This window comes from Epinephelus fuscoguttatus, linkage group LG20 (genome assembly GCF_011397635.1).
Source record: "Epinephelus fuscoguttatus linkage group LG20, E.fuscoguttatus.final_Chr_v1".
Lineage (NCBI taxonomy): Eukaryota > Metazoa > Chordata > Actinopteri > Perciformes > Serranidae > Epinephelus > Epinephelus fuscoguttatus.
The window spans coordinates 18,141,554-18,161,731 of NC_064771.1; the positions used below are offsets into that span (position 1 = coordinate 18,141,554).

At 46.7% G+C, this 20,178-nt stretch overlaps 1 protein-coding gene across 1 annotated transcript; it reads left to right on the top strand.

The window, feature by feature from the left end:
• Positions 1 to 782: 782 nt before the first annotated feature.
• On the top strand, positions 783 to 19,476 carry prr12a (proline rich 12a). The gene is made up of 15 exons (XM_049563983.1): positions 783 to 2,041; positions 3,842 to 3,999; positions 4,459 to 4,620; positions 4,918 to 9,695; positions 10,303 to 10,530; positions 10,683 to 11,373; positions 11,611 to 12,116; positions 12,413 to 12,529; positions 12,736 to 12,869; positions 14,015 to 14,499; positions 14,607 to 14,726; positions 15,298 to 15,395; positions 15,786 to 15,917; positions 17,761 to 17,856; positions 18,075 to 19,476. Exons 1-15 carry the CDS (start codon positions 1,959 to 1,961, stop codon positions 18,207 to 18,209), a joined length of 7,923 nt encoding a protein of 2,640 aa, XP_049419940.1. The 5' UTR covers positions 783 to 1,958; the 3' UTR covers positions 18,210 to 19,476.
• Positions 19,477 to 20,178: the final 702 nt, after the last annotated feature.

A 20,178-nucleotide genomic window follows, 5' to 3' on the forward strand; every position in this document is an offset into this window, starting at 1 on the left:
TCTGTTTTGTGAATGAGTGATTGTTTTCAGAATGTACTTGTACTTCTTTACACTAAGAGACAGGGAAACATTTGGAGGTGTTGTGTTTTACACGTTATTATGTAGTGGTTTCAATGATGTAACTAGGCTGTATGTGGCCCATGAACTAAAATGAGTTTACCACCCTTGTTGTGGTCACTCAGTAAGTACAGTATTTTAGTTACAGAATCTAACTTCACCACTAGAGGGCAACAAACACTCATACACCATAGTCATATACAGAGATTATCTGGACAAATGGGCCTCCAGTGTGTGCATCATTGTTACCTGTAAACAAAAGAGATCACATTTACATTCAGCTTTAATACCTAGTTTAGATGCATGTTCATGTATTATAATACTATTCTGATATTATTTTAGTCGGTGTGTGCAACTGGAGGCAGTGACAGGTTAATATGATGGGAAACCCAATCACAGTGTCTCAGTACACCCTGGTCAAAATATTAAAAGTGAGAAACAGCATCTCTCTGGATCAGCTCCCAGTGATTCGTCCTGCTTTATAATGACCATAAAATCCAGTGTGCCATCTGCTGGTGTACAAATCAAGTGCATACAAGCTCTGGCAGGCAGGTTCTCTAAATAATAAAATCAGGACTATATAGTGATAATAACATGGACTACAACGGGTATTGGTGTCTTTATGAATTTTAGCAAATGTACGGAATAAATGCCCCCCTATGCAAAGTGGTGCTGAGAAGCAAATTGCAGCCTAATTAAGCATCTGACTGGAGGCAGGAAATGCCACTGTCTCTCAAACAGCCTGCACAATTCGGATGTGAATTTGCAAAGCGACCGAAGGCCTATTTAAATCTGGTTTTCACTGGAAATATTTTCGCACTCGAATGCGTCTCAGCCAATCGCAGCGTACGGGGACAGACAGCTGACTTATTTTTGTTCGTGTAAAATGTAGTCTAAGTCAATATTCAGCCTCTCGGTACGATGAAAATCTGGAAAAAGCATGCAGGGCTGGCTGGCAGACGAGGGCCGGTGAATGGAGGTCACCGCAGACACTGAGTGAGTCTCAGCGGTGAGACAGAGAGGGGGAGAGGGAGGACGGACAGCGGCCAGCCGCCTTCAAAAATGGCGTCTCCGGAGGAAAATGAGTAAAAAATATTAAAACGCGGCCTTCTTTCTTTACACTTCCTCGTTCGGTATTCATGTGTTTTCGCACTATTGTTGTGTTTTTACCGGTGTGGACAAACTCGTCGTCGCTTTTACTGTAGCAGCCAAAGAAAGCAGAAATCAGGGGAGCGAGCATTTGGGGGAAATAAAGGCAGCCCTGTTTTATTTTGATGCGTCGTTACTGACAGTTAGCATCTGCTGCTAGCCCACAGCTCTGCTCCGGAGGGGGGTGGGAACCATTTGCATTCAAAGAAGAAGAAAAAAAAAAGATTTTGAAATTGGGGATTTCTTTGCTCGTCTATGGGGAGTGATTGCTACCAACGTGGCCCGTCGATTGCAATCTTTTTGCTGGTGCTAGCATCGTAGCAAAGACGAGGCTAAAGAAAGGGGAGGAGAGACGGTGGAAAAAGGACGCATTCAAATCAAATGTTTATCAGCAATTCGTCCATTACCGGCCAAATCCGCGGCGCCTTCATCATGACCGTGACTGATTTTGGACTGAATCTGAATTCGTGGAAATGATAAACGTGAAAGGCGAAGGAAAAGGAGAAAGACTGGCTTTTTTTGGAGGTGGTTGGATTATAACCCCGTAGACCCCCCTCTTTTTTCATCCAGCTTTCTCCTCCTCCCCTCCATTTCTCTTTCAATATGCTGTTTTCCACTCCTGAGGACTTGCTTATGAAACCGGGGAAAATAGCCTGAAACCGAGAACGGGAAAGACTGGATTTTTTTCCGTAATCTGCTCTGCGACGATCTCGTTGCTTTCGTCCTCATCGCACACATTGTACGCCACATAAATGGATAGAAATTACCCGGGAACAGGATTTGGTGATTTGGGCGCAGGAGCAGGATGGAGTTACGAGAGATCGGCAAAAGCAAGGTATGCATTGGATTCAGACAATGTGCATGCATCACTGGTACTTTGCAGGGCACTGTGTGGCCCATGTAAACAAATTGTCGCCATTGGGTTCATATCTAGTGCCATGCCTTGCCATTATGTGCAGTGCATTGTCATCCAAACAGTTGCATAGTAATAATATTATAAACAGGAATGGAGCAGTGTGCGTGTCGTGGGGGTGGGCGGGGTGGAGAAAGGAAAGGTTGGCAATATGAATTGAGTGTGATTGACAGACGTGGGTTTTAGTGGACCTGGCGGGGTGGAGGTGGGGGTATGTCTGGAGCATCCATAGGAATTATTGTTCCCTGTGTGCAGGCCTGGACACAGACCCTAAGAGATAAATTCACTGGATTGATAGCAACTGCGAGGAGTGCAGACGCAGCAAACCCCTCACAGCAAACCCCCCCTGACAGACATCAACAAGACGAGCAGATGCATTTAATAAATTTGATTTTAATTGTTGCGTTGCAAAGAAATCAGGACATAAAAATCTTAAAGTAGACGTGCTGCTGTGCTCTAATAAAACTGTGATTTGTGATGTATTTTGCCCAAGCGTGATCCAGATAATTGGTGATGGATGTTAATTTGCATAATGAAATTGTGGAATATTCCCACTGCATTAAACTTGCATTTTTTTTTTAATGCCACAAAAACTGCAAAATGCAAGGCCTGGTTGAATTACAAGATGATGAAGAATTGCCTGGGCTGTGCAAAGATAGCTTTTAGCTTTAGCATGCAAGCTAGCGTTATGTTGCATGGAAGTGAGTCGAGGCCTGCGCTCGGGAGCATCACTTCTTATATAGCTGCACACATTTGAGATATTTCGACCCACAGTTTGCTGCCTTATCAGAGTCGAAAGCCACCGTGCTCCTATCGGAAGTGATATTTGTCTAAACAAACCTGGCTAGCTGCTGGTGTTTGCATGCAGCTTTAGCATGCATTTGCGTCGACTTGCACCGTCCAGCTGTTAGCTACTTCAACATAATCAATGGTTGCAGACACACGAATCACTTGTGTTTGGTTTATATTGAAGAAACTGTATTTTTACACTTGGCACTAAATCTGAACATTGGGTACCCACGGTCTATTTACACGTGAAATGCTGGCCTAGCAGTTTGGGCCTAGTCTCTGCATCTCTACCATAGGTGCTGTGCATTGCTGCTAGGCGGTGCTAGCAGCAGATGCTAGCATGTTTTGTGGCCAGCCAGGCAGCAGCCACGCATTTCATCTCTCCTTTGTAAAGCGAAGTGTAAAGCATCTGGGAAAGCCTCAGCGTTGGGCGAGAAGCTTATATAGTTTGTAAATGTATAGAGTAGATAATGGTTGAGTCTTGTGGGTCAATTACAATAATTGCAAATTAACCATCCCATTATTTTTGCATGACACTTGCATTGCTGGTTTGACAGATTTGCACCTACTGTAACACACTTTGGTGTGATGCCCAAGTTTGTCATCTGTCTAGATACTGATTGAAAAAAAATCCTTCTTCTTAACTTCAAATATAGATCACACTCCTTGGGGATTTTGGCTTTCTCATGAAGGCTATTGTTAAGAAGTTACACATGGAGATAAACAAATGATCATCCTTGAGTTATCACCTGATGGATTTTTAATTAAAGCACAAACTACTTGTGTGAGAGCTTTTATGTATTTTAAAACTGACCCAAACCTAGACAGCCCCCCTCCCCAAGGGTCACATTTTGGGAACAGATTTAGTTTATGTTAATGTGCTCTGAAATTAATGACACCTCCCAATTCCCCACTCCCCCTTTTCCTCTGTAGTCTTGTATATGGGAGTTCCAGATCATCCCACCCTGAGTCTGAGCTCCTTCACCGACAAGCCTACGCCACCCCACACCCTCTGCAGGGCTATGCCACCAATCACCACCCAGGGAGCTCTGGCCAAGGCGGGGCTTGGGGAGCAGCTGGACGGAGTTTGGGTGAGATAAATGTCATACCTTCCATGTCACCACCATAAGGGGCCCAGGCAATGAATTATTATGTCTCTCCATCTTGCCATGCAGGCCCTGGCAGATTGTCATTGAAAAATGTGCACATTATGGCTTAACTGAGTTGAGGCCCTAGATGTTAAAGTGGTAGTCACAGCTTTCATTCTCATACAGTTTAACAATATCTTAGGGGATGTTTTCAGCAACACAGGTTCATTTACTTAGAGCTACACTCGCAGCCGCTGATGTCCTGATTTAAATTTGTTGTACGTGTGACACCAGGCTTGCCAAGTAATCATTGATCAACTCCAGCCCTAAAATCCTTTTCTTTAGATTATGTTTTAATAATGATTTATTATAGTTATATTATCATCTACATCTCTGCAATTACTGGCGAATATTTGCATTATTTATCAATTGATTTTCCTGGTTCTGTCTCTCTTCCCAAAGGTCTGTCGGGGCTCTTTGACACTGGCCTCCACCATGCCAGTCCCTCCGCCCCAGATGCCTCTGTCATGAATCTGATCTCAGCCCTGGAGTCTCGGGGTCCCCAGCCTCCGCCCTCTGCCTCCTCCCTTCTCTCCCAGTTCCGCACGCCGTCCTGGCAGACAGGTGGGGCTGTGTTAGATCCTCCCTCATGTGTTGACATTCAAACAGGCCCCACTGTCAATATGACATTTAAAGATCCTCCCAGTGTTTGGCTGCATTATTGTTATTCTTACAGTGCTGCTGTTTGAGAATTTTAATTAAAGCCTTTTACTCAAACTTGGTAATAGTTTTACTCTCGAATACTTTTTAAGTACTCAGTTTAAAGTACAACTTTTTTAGTTTTCCATTATTGAAATGATAGTTTGATGGATACTGAGTAATACTGAGTAATTTTGCAATATGTCTTCATTTTCCTAACAGCGATGCACACGCCTGCTCCTCCTGAACTTTTCATCTCTGGAGCCCTTCCTGGCTCTGGCTCCTTCCCCTCCTCTTCAGCTCTCTCAGCCTATCAGCATCCAGCATCCTTCTCCAGCCGCTCCTTCCCCACAGCCTCCCTTTCCCTCCAGGATACGCCCACATTTAGTCCCACATCCAACGGTCTGCTCTCCCCACATGACCCCCTACTACACATCAAGGCCCCTTCCCAGTCCAGCCTGGGTTTTGATAGACTCCTGTCCTCGCAGGGTGCTGCGGCAGCCGCCTACAGGGGCAGCCAGGATCCCACGAGTGCCACATCAGCCCAGGCGTCCTCTGCCAGGCACCTGCAGTCGCACCAGTTCAACCTGCTGTCATCACAGCTCCAGGACCAGTCGTCCCAGCTGTACAACGCATCAGTGTTTTCCTCAGCCCAGCCCCAGCCTCAGTCCCAGTCCCAGTCCAATTCGGCTCAGGAACGGGCTGTTCCCCGGCAGGACAGCGTTATTAAGCACTACCAGCGGCCCACGCCAGCTCAGTCACAGCTCTCATCTTCTGCTGCCCACTCCCTTCAGCACTACCTCAGCTGTGGAGGGGCAGGGTACCAGCAGATTGCCACTCACCACAGGCATGCTGGCCTTTCCTGCAGCCCACTGGGCGACCAGAGCCCCTCATCTGACCACAAGCCCACCTCTCGCACTGAGCAGTATCGGCCAATCATCCAGCCCCCCTATTCCTCCTCATCCTCCTCCTCGTCATCTTCCTCAGCTGGGAAAGGTACCAAAAGCAGCTCCAGCAGTGGCTATTCTTCTGCCAGCTCAGCATCATCCTCAAGAACTCCCCACACACCCCCTTCTGCTTCCTCCACTTCATCTTCCTCATCCTCCTCTTCTGCCACTTCTGGGGCTCATCCTTCCAACTCAATCCCCACCTCCAGCTCAAGCGCAGCCCCCTCCAGGCAGCAACCACCCCCTCAACCAGCTCCGCCTCCCCCGGCCCCACAGCAGCAGCAGCCCCCGGCCACATCCACGTCAGCCCCCCAGTCTCTCCCCAAATCCTGCCTCTCAGGCTATGGCTCTCCTGTGCCCCCTGTGAAGACCCCCACCTCTGCTCTTACTGGTCAGACCCCACCCCAACAACAGACGCAGTCATATTCCCCTAATCAGCCCCCTACCTCTCACTTGGCTCAGTCCTACGGAGGCTTCAGTTCACCACAAGCCCAAGACCTGAGCTCAGGTACAGGTGGGAAAGGCTATGGAAGTTTAGGAGGGCGAAGCCAGTCATACCCCACTGATATATATGGAGCAGACTCTGCATATGGATCACTTCCATCCTCTCTGGGTGGAGCTGGAAGCCCATCACTAGGCTACGGAGCCCCAGGTCACTCCCCTGCCCTTTTAAGGTCAAGTGGTTCATCAGGCAGTGGAGCATCTGGGGCAGGAAGCAGTAGCGGCACAGGAAGTGGAAACTCTGGGTCAGGAGGAGGAGCAGGAAATGGAATGACTAATGAGAGAGGTGGAGGTGGTAGTGGTGGAGGGTCTTATCATATTCCAGACTCTAGCCCGTCTCCATCAGGCAACTCAGGCATCATCCGTCCAGGGTTGCACTCCCCGGTGCCGACCTGCCCCACGCAATCTCCAGGAGGTGCGGGCTCGAATAAATACATTTCCTCAGTTCTCTCCCCTACCTTCCTTGCCTCCCCTCAGGGCTTCCCCGACACCAGAGGCCCAAGCTCCCAACCTCAGTCCTATCATTCCACCTCCTCTAAAACAAAGGCAGACACTTCCATGCTAGGAGTGGGCTCTCAGAGATCCCAAGAGGAAGTAGACGATGATGATGAGTTCTTGATCCAGCACCTGCTGCAAGCCCAAGCAAGTCCCGCTCCCCAGGCTGCTCATCACCATCCTCAACAACAACCCCAACAGACATCCCAACAAACCCAGCCTCAGCCCCAGTCAGTGCCCCCAACCACTGATTCAGGCAAAGGGCTGAGCTATGACATGGGTAAGAGCTCTGAGGAGAGGTACCACCCCCAGAGTGTCATACGTACCCACAGTGCCACATCCACTGGTAATGCAGGGTCTGGAGGGTCCATCTCAGGGCTGGACAACCAACTGGAGATGTCACTAAAGAAACAACAGCAACAACATCAACAACAACACCATCATCAACAGCAGCAGCAGCAACAACAGCAGCAGCAGCAAAGGAACGAGAGGTCTGTTGGAAGCAGCAGAAGCAGTGGAGGGAGAGGCAGCGCTGAACAAGTGCACTCCCATCTCCATCACCATGACAACCTAGGCTCAGTAGTCCACTATGGGCGGGGTGACCCATATAGTCAACACTCCCTTGCTCCCCAACACTCCTCACATAGTCAGCACGTGTCCTCTCACTCACAGATTCCATCCCACACCCAAATGGAGCTCCAAAAGAAGCCACAGGAGCGCGCTGAAATCCCCTATCCCCGGAAAACACCGGAAGTCCAGCAGCAGCACTCCCAATCTCAAGCTGCTGCCTCCCTCATGGACTCTCCCACTGACCAATCCCGTCAGCCACCACACTTGCTCCAGTCCGTGCTGTCCCACACCACCCGCAACAAACTTGAGCCACACCAACAACACCACAAGATGGATTCCCACCAACAACATCAACAACAGCACCACAAAATGGACTCTCATCGGCAACACCAACAACATCACAAAATGGACTCCCACCAACCACATCAGCAGCACCCAAAAATGGACTCCCACCCACAGCACCAACAGCACCAGAAGATGGACTCCCATCAGCATCAGCAGCACCACAAAATTGATTCTCATTCGCAACACCAACAGCACCATAAAATGGACTCTCACCCCCAACAGCAGCAGCACTCTATTAGCCAACAGCAAGCTGTGATGGAAAGTGCTGGCGGAGCACTCGGCTCAAGTAAACATCAGGCTCAGTCTCAGTCCCAAACCACCCAGCTCCAGCTTCAGCTCCAGTCCCAGGCTTTGGAGGTTGCAGCAGCTCACTACAACCACGGGCCCCCTCCACATCAGCACGAGCAGAGCCAGGTGAAACAAAGCTCAGTGGTGTCTTCCTTGGACATGCTGGAGCGCTCCCTGTCTCAGACCTCCAGCACGGACGTAGCCGTCGCAGAGGACAGACGCGGTGGAGCAGGCAGCGGGGGAAGGAACGGAGGCAGCAGTGAGCGTCACAGACAGCAGCAGGAGCAGCAGCAGAGACAGCACCCATCCCACCATCACTCACAGCAGCACTCAGCCTCTGAACTCCACTCCTTTCTCTCCGAGCCTGATATCGGTTTATCCACCCCGCCTCACATGCACCATCTTTCACAGCACCACCCGCAGCAGCAACAGCAGCAGCACCCCAGCTCTCAACACCAACAAACCCATCCTCACCACCCTCACCCTCAGCAGCAGCCCCCACACCCACATCACATACCCCCACCATCTGCCTCAGCCCACTCCCAGCCTCAGCCTGACCCGCAGCAGCTCACCCCTCAGCAGAGCCAGATGGACCAACAGCGCTCGGAGCAGCACCAGTTTGACACCGTCAGCCCGGTGGAGAAAGCAGACCAGAATCAACAAAGTAACCGCTTTGTACCCCTGACTTCCATCTGCTTCCCAGACTCCCTCCTTCAGGATGAGGACCGCTCCTTTTTTCCAGGAATGGAAGACATGTTTTGCGCAGAGGACTACAAGTCAAGCTGTGCTGGGGGGGCAGGACCAGGACAGGAGGAGATGAACGAAAGCCACACTGGGCAAGAGGGAATGGATTCCATGAAAGCTGGACAGGGTGGAGGTGGAGCGGCGGGAGGTAGTGGAGCTAGCTATGACATAATGGGTCACCATGGTGGAGATCAGGGTTATGAACCATACTGCCATGGCCTGGAAGAGCCCAGCAACAACACCATGACTCTGGATCTAGATTCACTTAAAACCCACGAGCTCCCTTCCACTGTGAACACTGAACAGCTGGGATTGATACAGTCCCAGGCTCCAGCTATGGGCATGGGCTCCAATACCGCTGGTCCCAACAACTCTGGAGCTAAACTGTCCTCTGGGCCTGGAGGAACGAGCCAAGGATCTGGCACTGGAGGCCTCCAATCTCCTATTTTCTGCTCTTCTCGTCCCAAGAAGCTCCTCAAGTCCAGCTCTTTCCACCTGTTGAAGGAGCGCCGGGACCCCAACACACTGCCTAAGAAAAGCTACGCTCAAGAATATGAGTTTGAAGACGATGAGGATAAAGCCGACCAGCCGGCTGACATCCGGTTGAACAGCCGGAGGCTCCCGGACCTGTTGCCAGACCTGGTGTCCAGCTGCAGGAAGGGAGGAGGAGGAAGTGGGTCCCTCAGTCCTTTAATGGGTGACATTGACTTCTACCACTCCTCCGGCTACACCTCTATGGGCTCACACTCTCTTCTGCCTCAAGACGGACCCAAAAAGAGGGGCCGAAAGCCCACCAGACCCAAAAGGGAGGGTCCCCCGAGGCCGAGAGGCAGGCCTCGCATCCGCCCAATGCCTGAGCCCTACACCCCACGTGGGATGATGGGGGAGATGGGCGGAACGGTGACAGGAGGGGGATTCAGCGTGGAGGGACGAGGCAGGGGTAGGGGCCGCGGGAGCCGAGGTAGAGGGCAGAGGAGGGAGGATATGTACATGGAAATGAGTGGGAAGGAGCAGGATCAGATGCACCACCATCACCTCCATCAGCAGCAGCCACAGCCGCTTCATCACCAGCCCCAACAGCAGATACATGAGCCTATTCCTCCTCTCAAGGTCAGTGGCATTTGGTCTGGAAATGCCTTGGGAATGTTGAAACAAATTCTTGTTTAAGCACAGAGGTGCTACTAACAAACACTAGTTATTGAAGCTAAACATGGTGTCTTGGGTATCCTTGCAAAAGCGATAACACAAGAGATTCACATATGAGCCCTTTATTTAAATTAGAGGTGTGCTTGTGTGGTGGAAAGGAGAGTCCACCGATACCTGCAGTGTTTGTAGTTTGCATAGCTGCTACTAGCTATGGCAGTGTGTCTGCTGAGGATCCTTTTTTTCTGTCTTTCTTTCTCACTCCTTTGTTCTTGTCAGAAGAAGCACATTCACGGCCAGGCTCAGTCAGTCTTAAACTTATCATGTGATTTAAATGCTTAAAAAGGGAAAAAATGATGACAAATGAATAAATGTGTGTGTGTTTCAGTTTCTCAGCTTCCATATTTAAAATCAGTCTTTCAGAAATGTGCCTAATTATTACAACAGCATTTCCATTAGGTGAATGCAGTTGCAGAAAATAAGAATAATTTTAATAGTAACTTTAATCAACTCATGCCCAATGCTTGTTTAAATCTTGCAGTTTCCTTTCTTTTTCTTTTATTTTTTTTTTTAGATCAAGTTACCAATTGGTACGCTGTCCTCCTCGGATGCCTTGCTGAGGACGGACTCTCTGTCTGGCACGGACCCTGCTCTGTCAGACGGCTCAGTGGGCTCCGCTCCCTCCCTCGGTTTAAGTCCTGGACCCCCCTGCAGCACTGAGAGCAACAGGAGTCAAGACAAGAACAAGCAGAAAAGCCAGATGATGAGTGAAGGAGTAGATGACGAGGGGCTGGAGGAAAGGGTAAGAGCGACAGGATTATATCTTCGCTAAATTAGGCGGAAAATGCTAAAAAAAAATTGCCTAAAGTTTAAACAGATTTGATTCAGGTTATAGTAGCTGTGTAGTTCAATGTGTTAGTGGTGGTAAGTGTTGTTCTTTTCTATGATTTCTAGGGTGATGAAAAGGACTCTGAATCCAAGGCGGGCTTTGTCGCTTCATTCTTGGACTTCCTGAAGACAGGGAAGAGACCTCCAGGCTTGGACATCTCACCAGGAATGGAGCCTGACAATGGTGAAACCTCACCTTGTAAATCAGGGGGTCTGCGCCCACTGTCTCCCGCACCTCCCCCTCCACCGCCGCCGCCTCCTTTCGGGGACAGTGAAGGGAACGGGGGTCTCGCTCTGGGCAGCTGCCCCAGCCCCAAACGCTTGGAGGACGAGCTAAAGAGGAACCTGGAGACCTTGCCGTCGTTCTCATCTGACGAGGAGGACTCAGTGGGAAAGAACCAGGACCTCCAGAAAAGCATCTCCTCAGCCATCTCAGCTCTGTACGACACTCCTCAGCTAAGTAACATCCAGCCCCCGCTACCTCCTCCACCTCCCCAGCCTCAGCCTCAGGCAAGCCAGTCCCCACTTACTCCCACGCTGCAACCTCCCACACTCAGCCCACAGCCGACCATGCACACACCGCACGCAATGCCCCAGTCCAACGAACCTGACGTCCTCCAGCCAGAAGATGGAGACATGGATGAGAACAAGGAGGAGGAGAATGAGGAGGAGAGGAGCACGGGAGGAGAAGAAGAGAGTGATATGACAGAGGAGAGAGAGCCACAGCTGGAGACACTGGGTGCCCCCAATCTTGATGGTAATGCCAACTTTCTATTCCTCTCATGTCCCATTTTCCTGCACATTGATTTTTCTACAGCTCAGCTTAAGTAAATTAATAATTTCCCCTCAGGCGGAGCTATTGCTGTACTTTTTTTTGTCCCAATGTCCCATTATATTTGTAATAAAATTAATTTGATTAAATTCTCATAGCCGTTTTAACATTGTGATGAATTGATCTGTAGAACTGACCTGAGCCTCGCTTCTCTCCTTCCAGAGCCCCTCCCTGAGATTCCTCCAGAGCCAGAAACTCCCGAACCTCCCTCTGTCCCTCCATCTCCCGCCTCATCCTCCTCTCCCTCCCACTCCCCCCTCCCTCCCCTCTCCCTCCCCTCACCCCTGCCTCCACCGGAGGAACAGCAGGAGAATTCCCAGCCTCCGAGCCCTGTCGCTCCCACACCCCCCTCACCGTCACCTCCCCCACCCGCCACTCTCCCCCAGTCTGCCGCTTCTTCTCCTCCTCCTCCTCTTCCTCCTCCTGCGACTTCCCCTCCTCCACCACCTTCCGTTCAGAAGGAGTCTCCCATGCCATCTCCAGAGTCCCCCGCCTCTCCCGAGGAGCCCCCGGCTCCTAAGATCACCTCCCTGCACCTCGCCCAGAAGCAAGAGGATGCTGCCATCGCTGGGGAGAGTGAGGAGGATGAGAGCGAGAGCGGAGGCGAGGGCATCTTCAGAGAAAGGGACGAGTTTGTGGTACGGGTGGAAGACATTCGAACTCTCAAGGTATTTGTGTGTTGTTGACTGTTAAAGAATTACAATGTGCTTTCTTTGGTCCAAAAATAGAAAAATGCTTTCTGGTGTAGAGGCAACAAACTGAATAAATTATTTTAACTACTACAAAATCACAACGCTGATACGTAGGTGTCAGCACAGGCTAAAAATAGTGTAATTAAAGATATTGTTAAAACCATCAGAATAACCATCAGAGAAGCATAAAATGAGTTGGAACTTGAATCCTTCAGTAGCTGCCAAATCACAGAGACATTTTATACTTACCTGTGTGTCATGTGTTTGCACAGCTGGCCCTGCAGATGGGCCGTGAGCCTCCACCCATATGGAGGGTGCAGAAAGCTCTGCTGCAGAAGTTCAGCCCAGAGATCAAAGATGGACAGAGACAGTTCTGCGCCACAAGCAACGTGAGTTTCCCCCAGGGCCCTCACTGATTTAACCACACGTGCACACAGTCATGTTGATTTAGACGCTTCACACAGCCCCAGCTGCATCACAGAGTATGATGAAAACACTGTAGTGTATATGGATAGATTCTTACACACCGTATTGTCTCAGTGTCAACAGTCAATTTTGTGTGGTTGTGTAATTAGCTCTCCTGTTTCTGGCACAGTATCTTGGTTACTTTGGAGATGCCAAGAGGCGATACCAGCGGATCTATGTCAAGTTTCTGGAGAATGTCAACAAGAAGGACTATGTCAGAGTCTGCTCTCGGAGACCGTGGCGCAGAGCAACACCTGCCCTCAGGTACCAGTATTTACCATACCAAAAATCCTGTTTTGAACTAGTGTTGTCACGATACTGGAATATCCACCTTCAGTATAATCTCCATATTCAACACCATTTTAGATACGAAGGAAATAATTAACATTGAGGGCACACAGTTTGAAAATCTTATTAAAAGATAAATATAACAAGGCTCTTTTCTTGTCTTGGCTAGTGGCAGAGAACAGCAGAACAACTGTAGTAAACATTTACAATAAGTGAACGAAAAGGCGCAGCTAGAGTATCAGTTCTGTGGAAAATGAGTGTTGAAGTCATTTCTAATATTCATGCATGTTTCAGAAAGGGTTGCAAATTTTAAGCACCTTCTCGTGATCTTGATTTTAAAATAAACTAAAAACTTTGCTTATGCCAAAAAGTACCGAATGTGTTTGTCTCCCCAATCGAAGCTACAAAGCAACATATACATATTCCCTAACAGCACAGCTTAGCCTATGAAACATAAAGATGTAGAGACCTAGATATATGGAACATGTTGAAATGCTTTGCTTTGCCTGCTTCGTTTTCCAATGTTGCCGCCGCGCTCTTCCTCCAGACCTGAAGTTGGCTGCTTTGTTATAAGTAGTTGCTACAGTAGTAATACATTGTTGGTATTTCAGAATCAGGTCGGTCAAATTTCACGTTCTTAGCATCCGATTGATCCATCGTCGATTATTCATTATCATCCCTGGTTTACTTTACTCGATTAAGACCTGCTGGATTTAGTTGGTAAAAATCACTTTGCCCAGTAGCCCCTCCTATAGCTGGGCCTGGGAGAATAGTCCCAGTTGAGTTCCTGGAGGTGAGGCTTAGACTCCTGGGGCCATGTTGGTCTTAGCCTGAAAAGCCCCATTTAATAAGCATGTGGGTGAAAGAGGAGGACTTGGTTGACTGCACCCTAACTATGGAAGTTGGCTATTGATACTTGAAACATCACCTTTTTGGGGATTCGTTCACAAATGGAGGTAAGATGAAAACAGGTGGGCTGATGTGGCCTGAAGCGTTGCTTGCTGCCGTGACCATTTTAAGGACTAGTACCCGTTTCTAATTAGAGATTTTTGGCAATCTGTACATTTTGTTGATCTTTTAAGTGGTTCCCATTTCTAAAACGATTCCTCTCTGTGTCGCAGGCGCCAGTCCCTTCCCAGAATGGCTTCCCCTCCTGCCTCCCAGGTGCCGCCCAGAGTCGAGAAAGAGGAGCGAGTGGCTCCGCCAGTTCAGCGCGAACAGAGGGAGAGAACAAGAACCTCGACAGCATCCACAAGAGAACAACGGGAGAAGAAGGAGGTTCCGGCTGCTCTGCCCAAAGCAAAAAGGGAGGAGAAAGAGAGGGAGCCTGAGAAGGAGAAGGAGAAAGAAAGGGAGAGGGAGAGGCGGGTACAGCCGCAGCAGGAAAAAGTGGAGAAACGTGCTGCGGCGGCGGAGCGAGGTAGAGCGAAGGAGGAGAAGAAAGCGGTGGAGAGGAAGGAGAAGGAGAAGGCTGAGCGCCCACCGAAGTCCAAGCCGACCAAAGTGAAGGCGGAGCCGCCGCCCAAGAAGAGGAAGAAGTGGCTGAAGGAAATACCTTCGTCGTCTGACTCGGACTCATCAGAGGAGGCAGCTAGTGAGAATGAAAGTGAGATGCCATTTTGATTCTTTGTGCTCGCATTTTGCCGTTAGACATCATAGTAATGGAGGTAAAGGTAGTAGAAGGGTGTAAACTCTTGGTTCTCGTCCTCTCAGTGCCAGTGAAAGGCGGAGTGAACAACCGTGCCATGAGGGAGATGTTCAGGAGCTACGTGGAGATGCTGGTCAGCACAGCCCTGGATCCAGACATGATCCAAGCCCTGGAGGACACAGACGGTGAGAACTGCACGCACACACACACACACACACGCTGCCTCCTTAGCAACAATTAAAAGCTCAGTGTAAAAATCTCCTGACATACAGGAGACAAAAATAGAATCAAAGATCCGATGCGGCCTGTATATTGTGTCTGAGATCTCCAGCCTAACCAGACCTTCCTGTGTGGCAGCATGTTTCCCGCAGATTAAACGCGTGCATCGAAACAGCTGCATCGAGCTTATTGTTATGGAAATTTTCAAAAGAGGATTCAAGTATCCGTGTGCAGTTTGGGCAGGTTGAATAAACACCACCGCCACTGACAAGTAGCGGCTGCCAAGTCTCGGTTCAAGCCATCCAGCTGGACAAACTGATCTCACGGCATCAGGGAGATTGTTCTGCAGCGCACATATTTAGAATGATGACTCTTTTAATGGCTTTCCAAGTAAACACGGTGTGACAGGTTGAAGGGAAGCCCCGGGAATGCTGATAGCCAGACAGAGCCGCTTTGAATCTGCCCTTGGTATTAAAATGATTGGCAGCTACATGAATGATGACTAATGAAACTTCCTCTGCCTCCATTGGCCACCAGATGAGCTGTACCTCCCACCGATGAGGAAGATTGACAGCATCCTCAGCGAACAGAAGCGGAGGTTGTTGAGGAGAGTCAGCATGAGCTCTCAGCACCAGGTAATCTGTCCTGAATGTTCTGCTTCTGTCTTGTGTCCGTCACGACCGAAATAACGTCATGGATTCCACTGCTGGGACAATCAGTAGATTAACTGGTTAATCAATAAACAGGAAGTTAATTTAGGACAATAATCGACTAGAAATTGATGTCATTTATCATATAAAAATGTCAAACATTTTCTCAGGTGTGAATATTAGCTGCTTTTTTTATTTCATGTCACTGTAAATTGACACCACCTTGGGTTCTGATGATTTCTAAACTAATTAATAATCATAAAAACAGACATATTGATACTAAAAATAATCACATCTGACACATTTTCTCTTACATATATCTGATGATATCTCATTTTCTGTCTTCCTGTGTCTGTTAAATCTCCTCCCTGACAGGAGGTCCTGCATGCGTACCCCCAGATCATTGTAGACCCCCTGGACTCAGGAGTGGTGAGGGTGCGGCTAAGCGGGGACGCTTACAACCGCAAGACCCTCAACAGAGTCAAAAAGACCCTGCCTAAACCACAGGTAGGTGTGTGTGAGTGTTTCGAAGGTCAGGAGTGTTTGTAGGCTGTTAAATGCACAGGCTGTCCTTAAAGACAGACCTTGATGACAACCTGGGGTAGCATGGGATCATGGGAGTTGCTGTCCATTGCAGATGAAAGTCTAGCTGATGATGCGAGTCAGGCAAAAATTGTGTTCACGGACGAGTTCATGTATTTAATTTTATATATAGAAGGGCTCTGCATCATGTCATTTTTTTTTTACAGTCAGAGCTTCTATTGAGGTTTTTGACTGAAGCCTCCAACATCTGTTTCATATGGATTAAATAAGTTAGTCCTTTTTTTTAATAATTAAATTCAACTTTCTTTACAGGGGCACACCTCCCAAGCTGTACAGCACACATTATGTTTTTTGACTGCAGTAAAAATATTGTTTTTGAAAGGCTAAACACGAAGAAATTTTGATTGAAGCAGAATATATCATCTGATAAAAGCATATTGTGGATTTTGGAGATGATAACGTCTGTCTTTTTTCAGTAAATTTAGATTTTTTGAGACTTTTTTTGGATCATTACAGTCGAAAACAATCCTACGCAGCCACCACTGAAATTTAATTCTACAAGTTTAATACTAGAATGTTACTGCTGTTATTATTAATTTATACTAATCTTTATCTGCGACTGTACAGAAATACTGGGATTTAACACAACAAATAGACGTGCAAAACAGAAAAAAAGGCTGCGCAGCATTCTAATGTTGATTTAGAATTTTAATGTCAACATTATGACTGAAGCCTTGAACTATGCGGTACAGCCCTATTAGTCACGTTTATTTACGTGACGTCATTTGATTCTAATGAAATAACCACAACTATGTCACCTAATGACATTGTTATTTGTAGTCAAAACAGTTGTTCTAAAAATAACTTAATGAATGGGTTTGAACATAGTTAGCACATATTAGCTTGGTGGCTGGCATGAGCCACTTGTCGTATTTGCACATTGTAGTAAGCCGGATCAGTATTGAAATATCAAATTAATATATTGTCTGGAGTACTGTGTTGCAAAAGGTAAATCTGTTACGTTATACGATTCCTTCCTCACTCTCTTGCCTATCACCTTGTGGTTTCCGTGTTTCCCCTGAAGTCAGAGGAACTAGAGGGGTTAAGGGGTTGTGACGCAGGTAACAGGTGACAAAATGAAGTGCAGTGTCACTTTGAATAAAAGTCACCAGTCACCATCCACTAGCAATATGCAGATAAAATATGCAATTGACGGGTTTTGCTTCAGTCCCATCCCAACATTCAGTAGCCAGTTGGCCGGTGTACAAAAACGTTAATTTTATGCCCTGGTTGTAACGTTCTTGGAAATATTTGGGATCATTTAAGTACAGAAATTAACAAAACATGTAACGGCTGTTTGTTTTTTTTGACACTTTAATGCAGGAATATTACATAATATATATCTTTAATAGACAATTAAATGTATTGTAAAGAAACTCCACTAAGGAGTACCATTTTTGCAATTTTATTTGGGTTGTCAAATATTCATACACTTATAGGAGATTTTTTGGCCCATAATCAGGTGATTCTTTCTGGTTTCTGGGTGAGACTGAAACCATTTCATCCACCAAAGTAACCATTACTGTAAAAAGCTTGGCAGTAGGGGCGGGTGACAGGCTGAGGGCAGACAGGGTGAAACAGCTTCCCCTCTAACACCTGCTGCGAGTTTCCAAACCTCCTCCACTTTCACTCTGTCTTACATGCAACTGTAAGATTAATATTCACAGTCGCTTTGTAAATTCTTCTGAATATATTGAATTGAGTCTGACTTTGATTTCCGTCTTTTTTTTAATTTTTTTATTTGAAGGACCTTAAACTGTCAGGGGAGACGTATCGGATCTACAGTCTCTACCACTCCCTGCATCACTATAAATACCACACCTTCCTACAGTGCAAGAAAGAGGTAAGCAAACACATTTCAGTCATGTTGGACAATGGAGCCCAAGACATGCTTGAGAAATCTGTGGTAGGCATTCCCTCAAATACACTGCTGAAGCTCAAATCTCATTAGAACGGCGGAAAAAAAAAAAACCCGAGTATACAAGCTGGCTCTGTGTAGTCTAAGACTCTGGGTTGTGTGTTGGCGTCACAATTGTCTGTGTCTCCGTCCCACTTTTCCAGACCAACACCATTGAGCAGGCAGCTGAGGACCCGGGCCAAGAGGAAGTGGTGCAGCAGTGCATGGCCAACCAGAGCTGGCTGGACACCCTCTTCAGCTCCTTCATCGAGCTGCTCACGCTCAGCACCAAAGCCTGAGTCGACCACAAAGACAGCAAGAGAGAGATGAAATGGATTAAAGTGAGAGGATTTAAAAAAGAAACAAAAAACAAAATGAAGATACAAACGGAAAGAGATGGATCCCACTGTACAGCCCCCCGACCCTCTTCAAATCTCTTACGATCTGAGGATGAATTTTTAAAAGGCCCTCGATGAACACAAGGGGGTCTGTTCATGTGACCTCGGACACTGGCCTCTGTTCTTTTTCTTGTTGTTGATCACTGACTAAAGAAATGTCTTACTCTGTGAGAAGCGGGGACCCCCTCACCGGATCAGGGGTCACTGGCGGGGTCAAGAGGGAATTGACCATTTGGTGAAAAGGGAGCGAAGGACAAAGAGGAGGAGCCATCACGCCAAGTCCACGGAGGAGCCACTGACATCTTGTTAACTGTGTGTCATGAAGACGATAGTTCAAAGAGAAACTATTACCACTTAGTTTTTACATAAATTATTTTTTTGAAGACTAACATCAGCTGTTGGCTTTTGAAAAGAGTGGAAGAGGGTGAGAATGCTTTTTAAAAAAAACTGCGTGCAGAGTGTGCCGTGAGCAGCGTGAACATTGGACTCGTCCGCAGGTAGAAACATGAAATGTGTTAATAAACGCTCTCTCTCTCTCATCCTGTGCTACGTGAAGGGCAGCACCAGTCCGCTGTGTGATAATATATAAACACATTTTTATTATTTATATGAGGAGGTTTTTAACTTAAACTCTCACAAGCGCTGGGTTGCTGCCCTAACATTTTAAATACCTTTTTATTTTCCACAGGATCAGTATACAATCGTAACCCACATATCCAAGCCGTCTTCCCCTCTATACAAAAGAACAGACGTCGAGACAGAAATATTGTATCAAATACAGTGGGTGTAAAATAACGATTTAAAAAAAAAAAAAAAAAAAAAAAACGGAAGAAAAGAAAAAAGAGAATGGGAAAATCTATTTGAAACTTAACATTGTTGTGCTTCAGTTCAATCATCAGTCATGCAGGTGCAAAGAAAAAGAAGTAAACTATCCATTTCCCGTGTGGGACGGAGTATAAATAAGTAATATTTAAAGAGGAAATAGTCATTTCATTTTTATCATTTTGATGTTTGTGCATACTATGACTTATTTTGAAAACAATCTAATTTTCCATAAAAAAGGAAAAAAAGGCGTGTAAATATTGTACAGTTCTTGATGAAATTCTTTGTCCTTCTGTACATTAACTCTCCTGTATTTGAGAAACAAATAAAATCTGCAAAGAACAAATGGTGTTTCATTTCCCTACAGTGTGTGCGTTCCTTTACATCCACCCCTGTGAGGACATTTTTGACTGGTTGTCACTTATTCGGGGTTAAGATGTGGTTGGTGTGTCTTGACTTGGATGTTTGACCTTCTGCGTTCAGAATTTGACACATGAAAAAGCTGTTTTCTCGTTCATCTGCTGAAGGAGTAAAGTTTCTCTGTGCTCACTGTAAAAATGACTTTGAAGGCATGTATGCTACAAGCATGATTTGTAACATCACAATTACAGTCCACCTGTGTGATGAGAGAAAAAAGATCCTCTTAGTCATTATGAGAAACTTATGACTGAAAATAATGAGGTATTATCTAATGAGAAACTTTCTCAAAATACTGATTGAAAATGTCAAAATAATGATAAATGATACTCATTATTTTGAGTTACTAAGTCATTTTAAAATGGTTTTTCATGTTGCAATACTAAGTCATTAGTCTGAGATACTAAACCATTATTTTGATATTAATAAGTAATTATTTGGAAAAAGTCACTATTTTGTGAAACTAAGTCATTCTGAAAAACTCATTACTTTAGGACACTAAGTCATTATTCTAAGACACTAAACTAAGTCATTATTTTAGATACTAAGTCATTCTGAGATACCAAGCCATTATTTTAAGGTACTAGGTCATTCTGAGATACTAAGTCATTATTTTGGGATACTAAATCAT

Coding starts and splice junctions, on each gene's coding strand:
- prr12a (XM_049563983.1), top strand. CDS start 1,959: ATGGATAGAAATTACCCGGGAACAGGATTTGGTGATTTGGGCGCAGGA. Junction 4,621..4,917: donor CACGCCGTCCTGGCAGACAG/GTGGGGCTGTGT, acceptor TTTTCCTAACAG/CGATGCACACGCCTGCTCCT. Junction 12,870..14,014: donor AGAGCAACACCTGCCCTCAG/GTACCAGTATTT, acceptor TCTGTGTCGCAG/GCGCCAGTCCCTTCCCAGAA.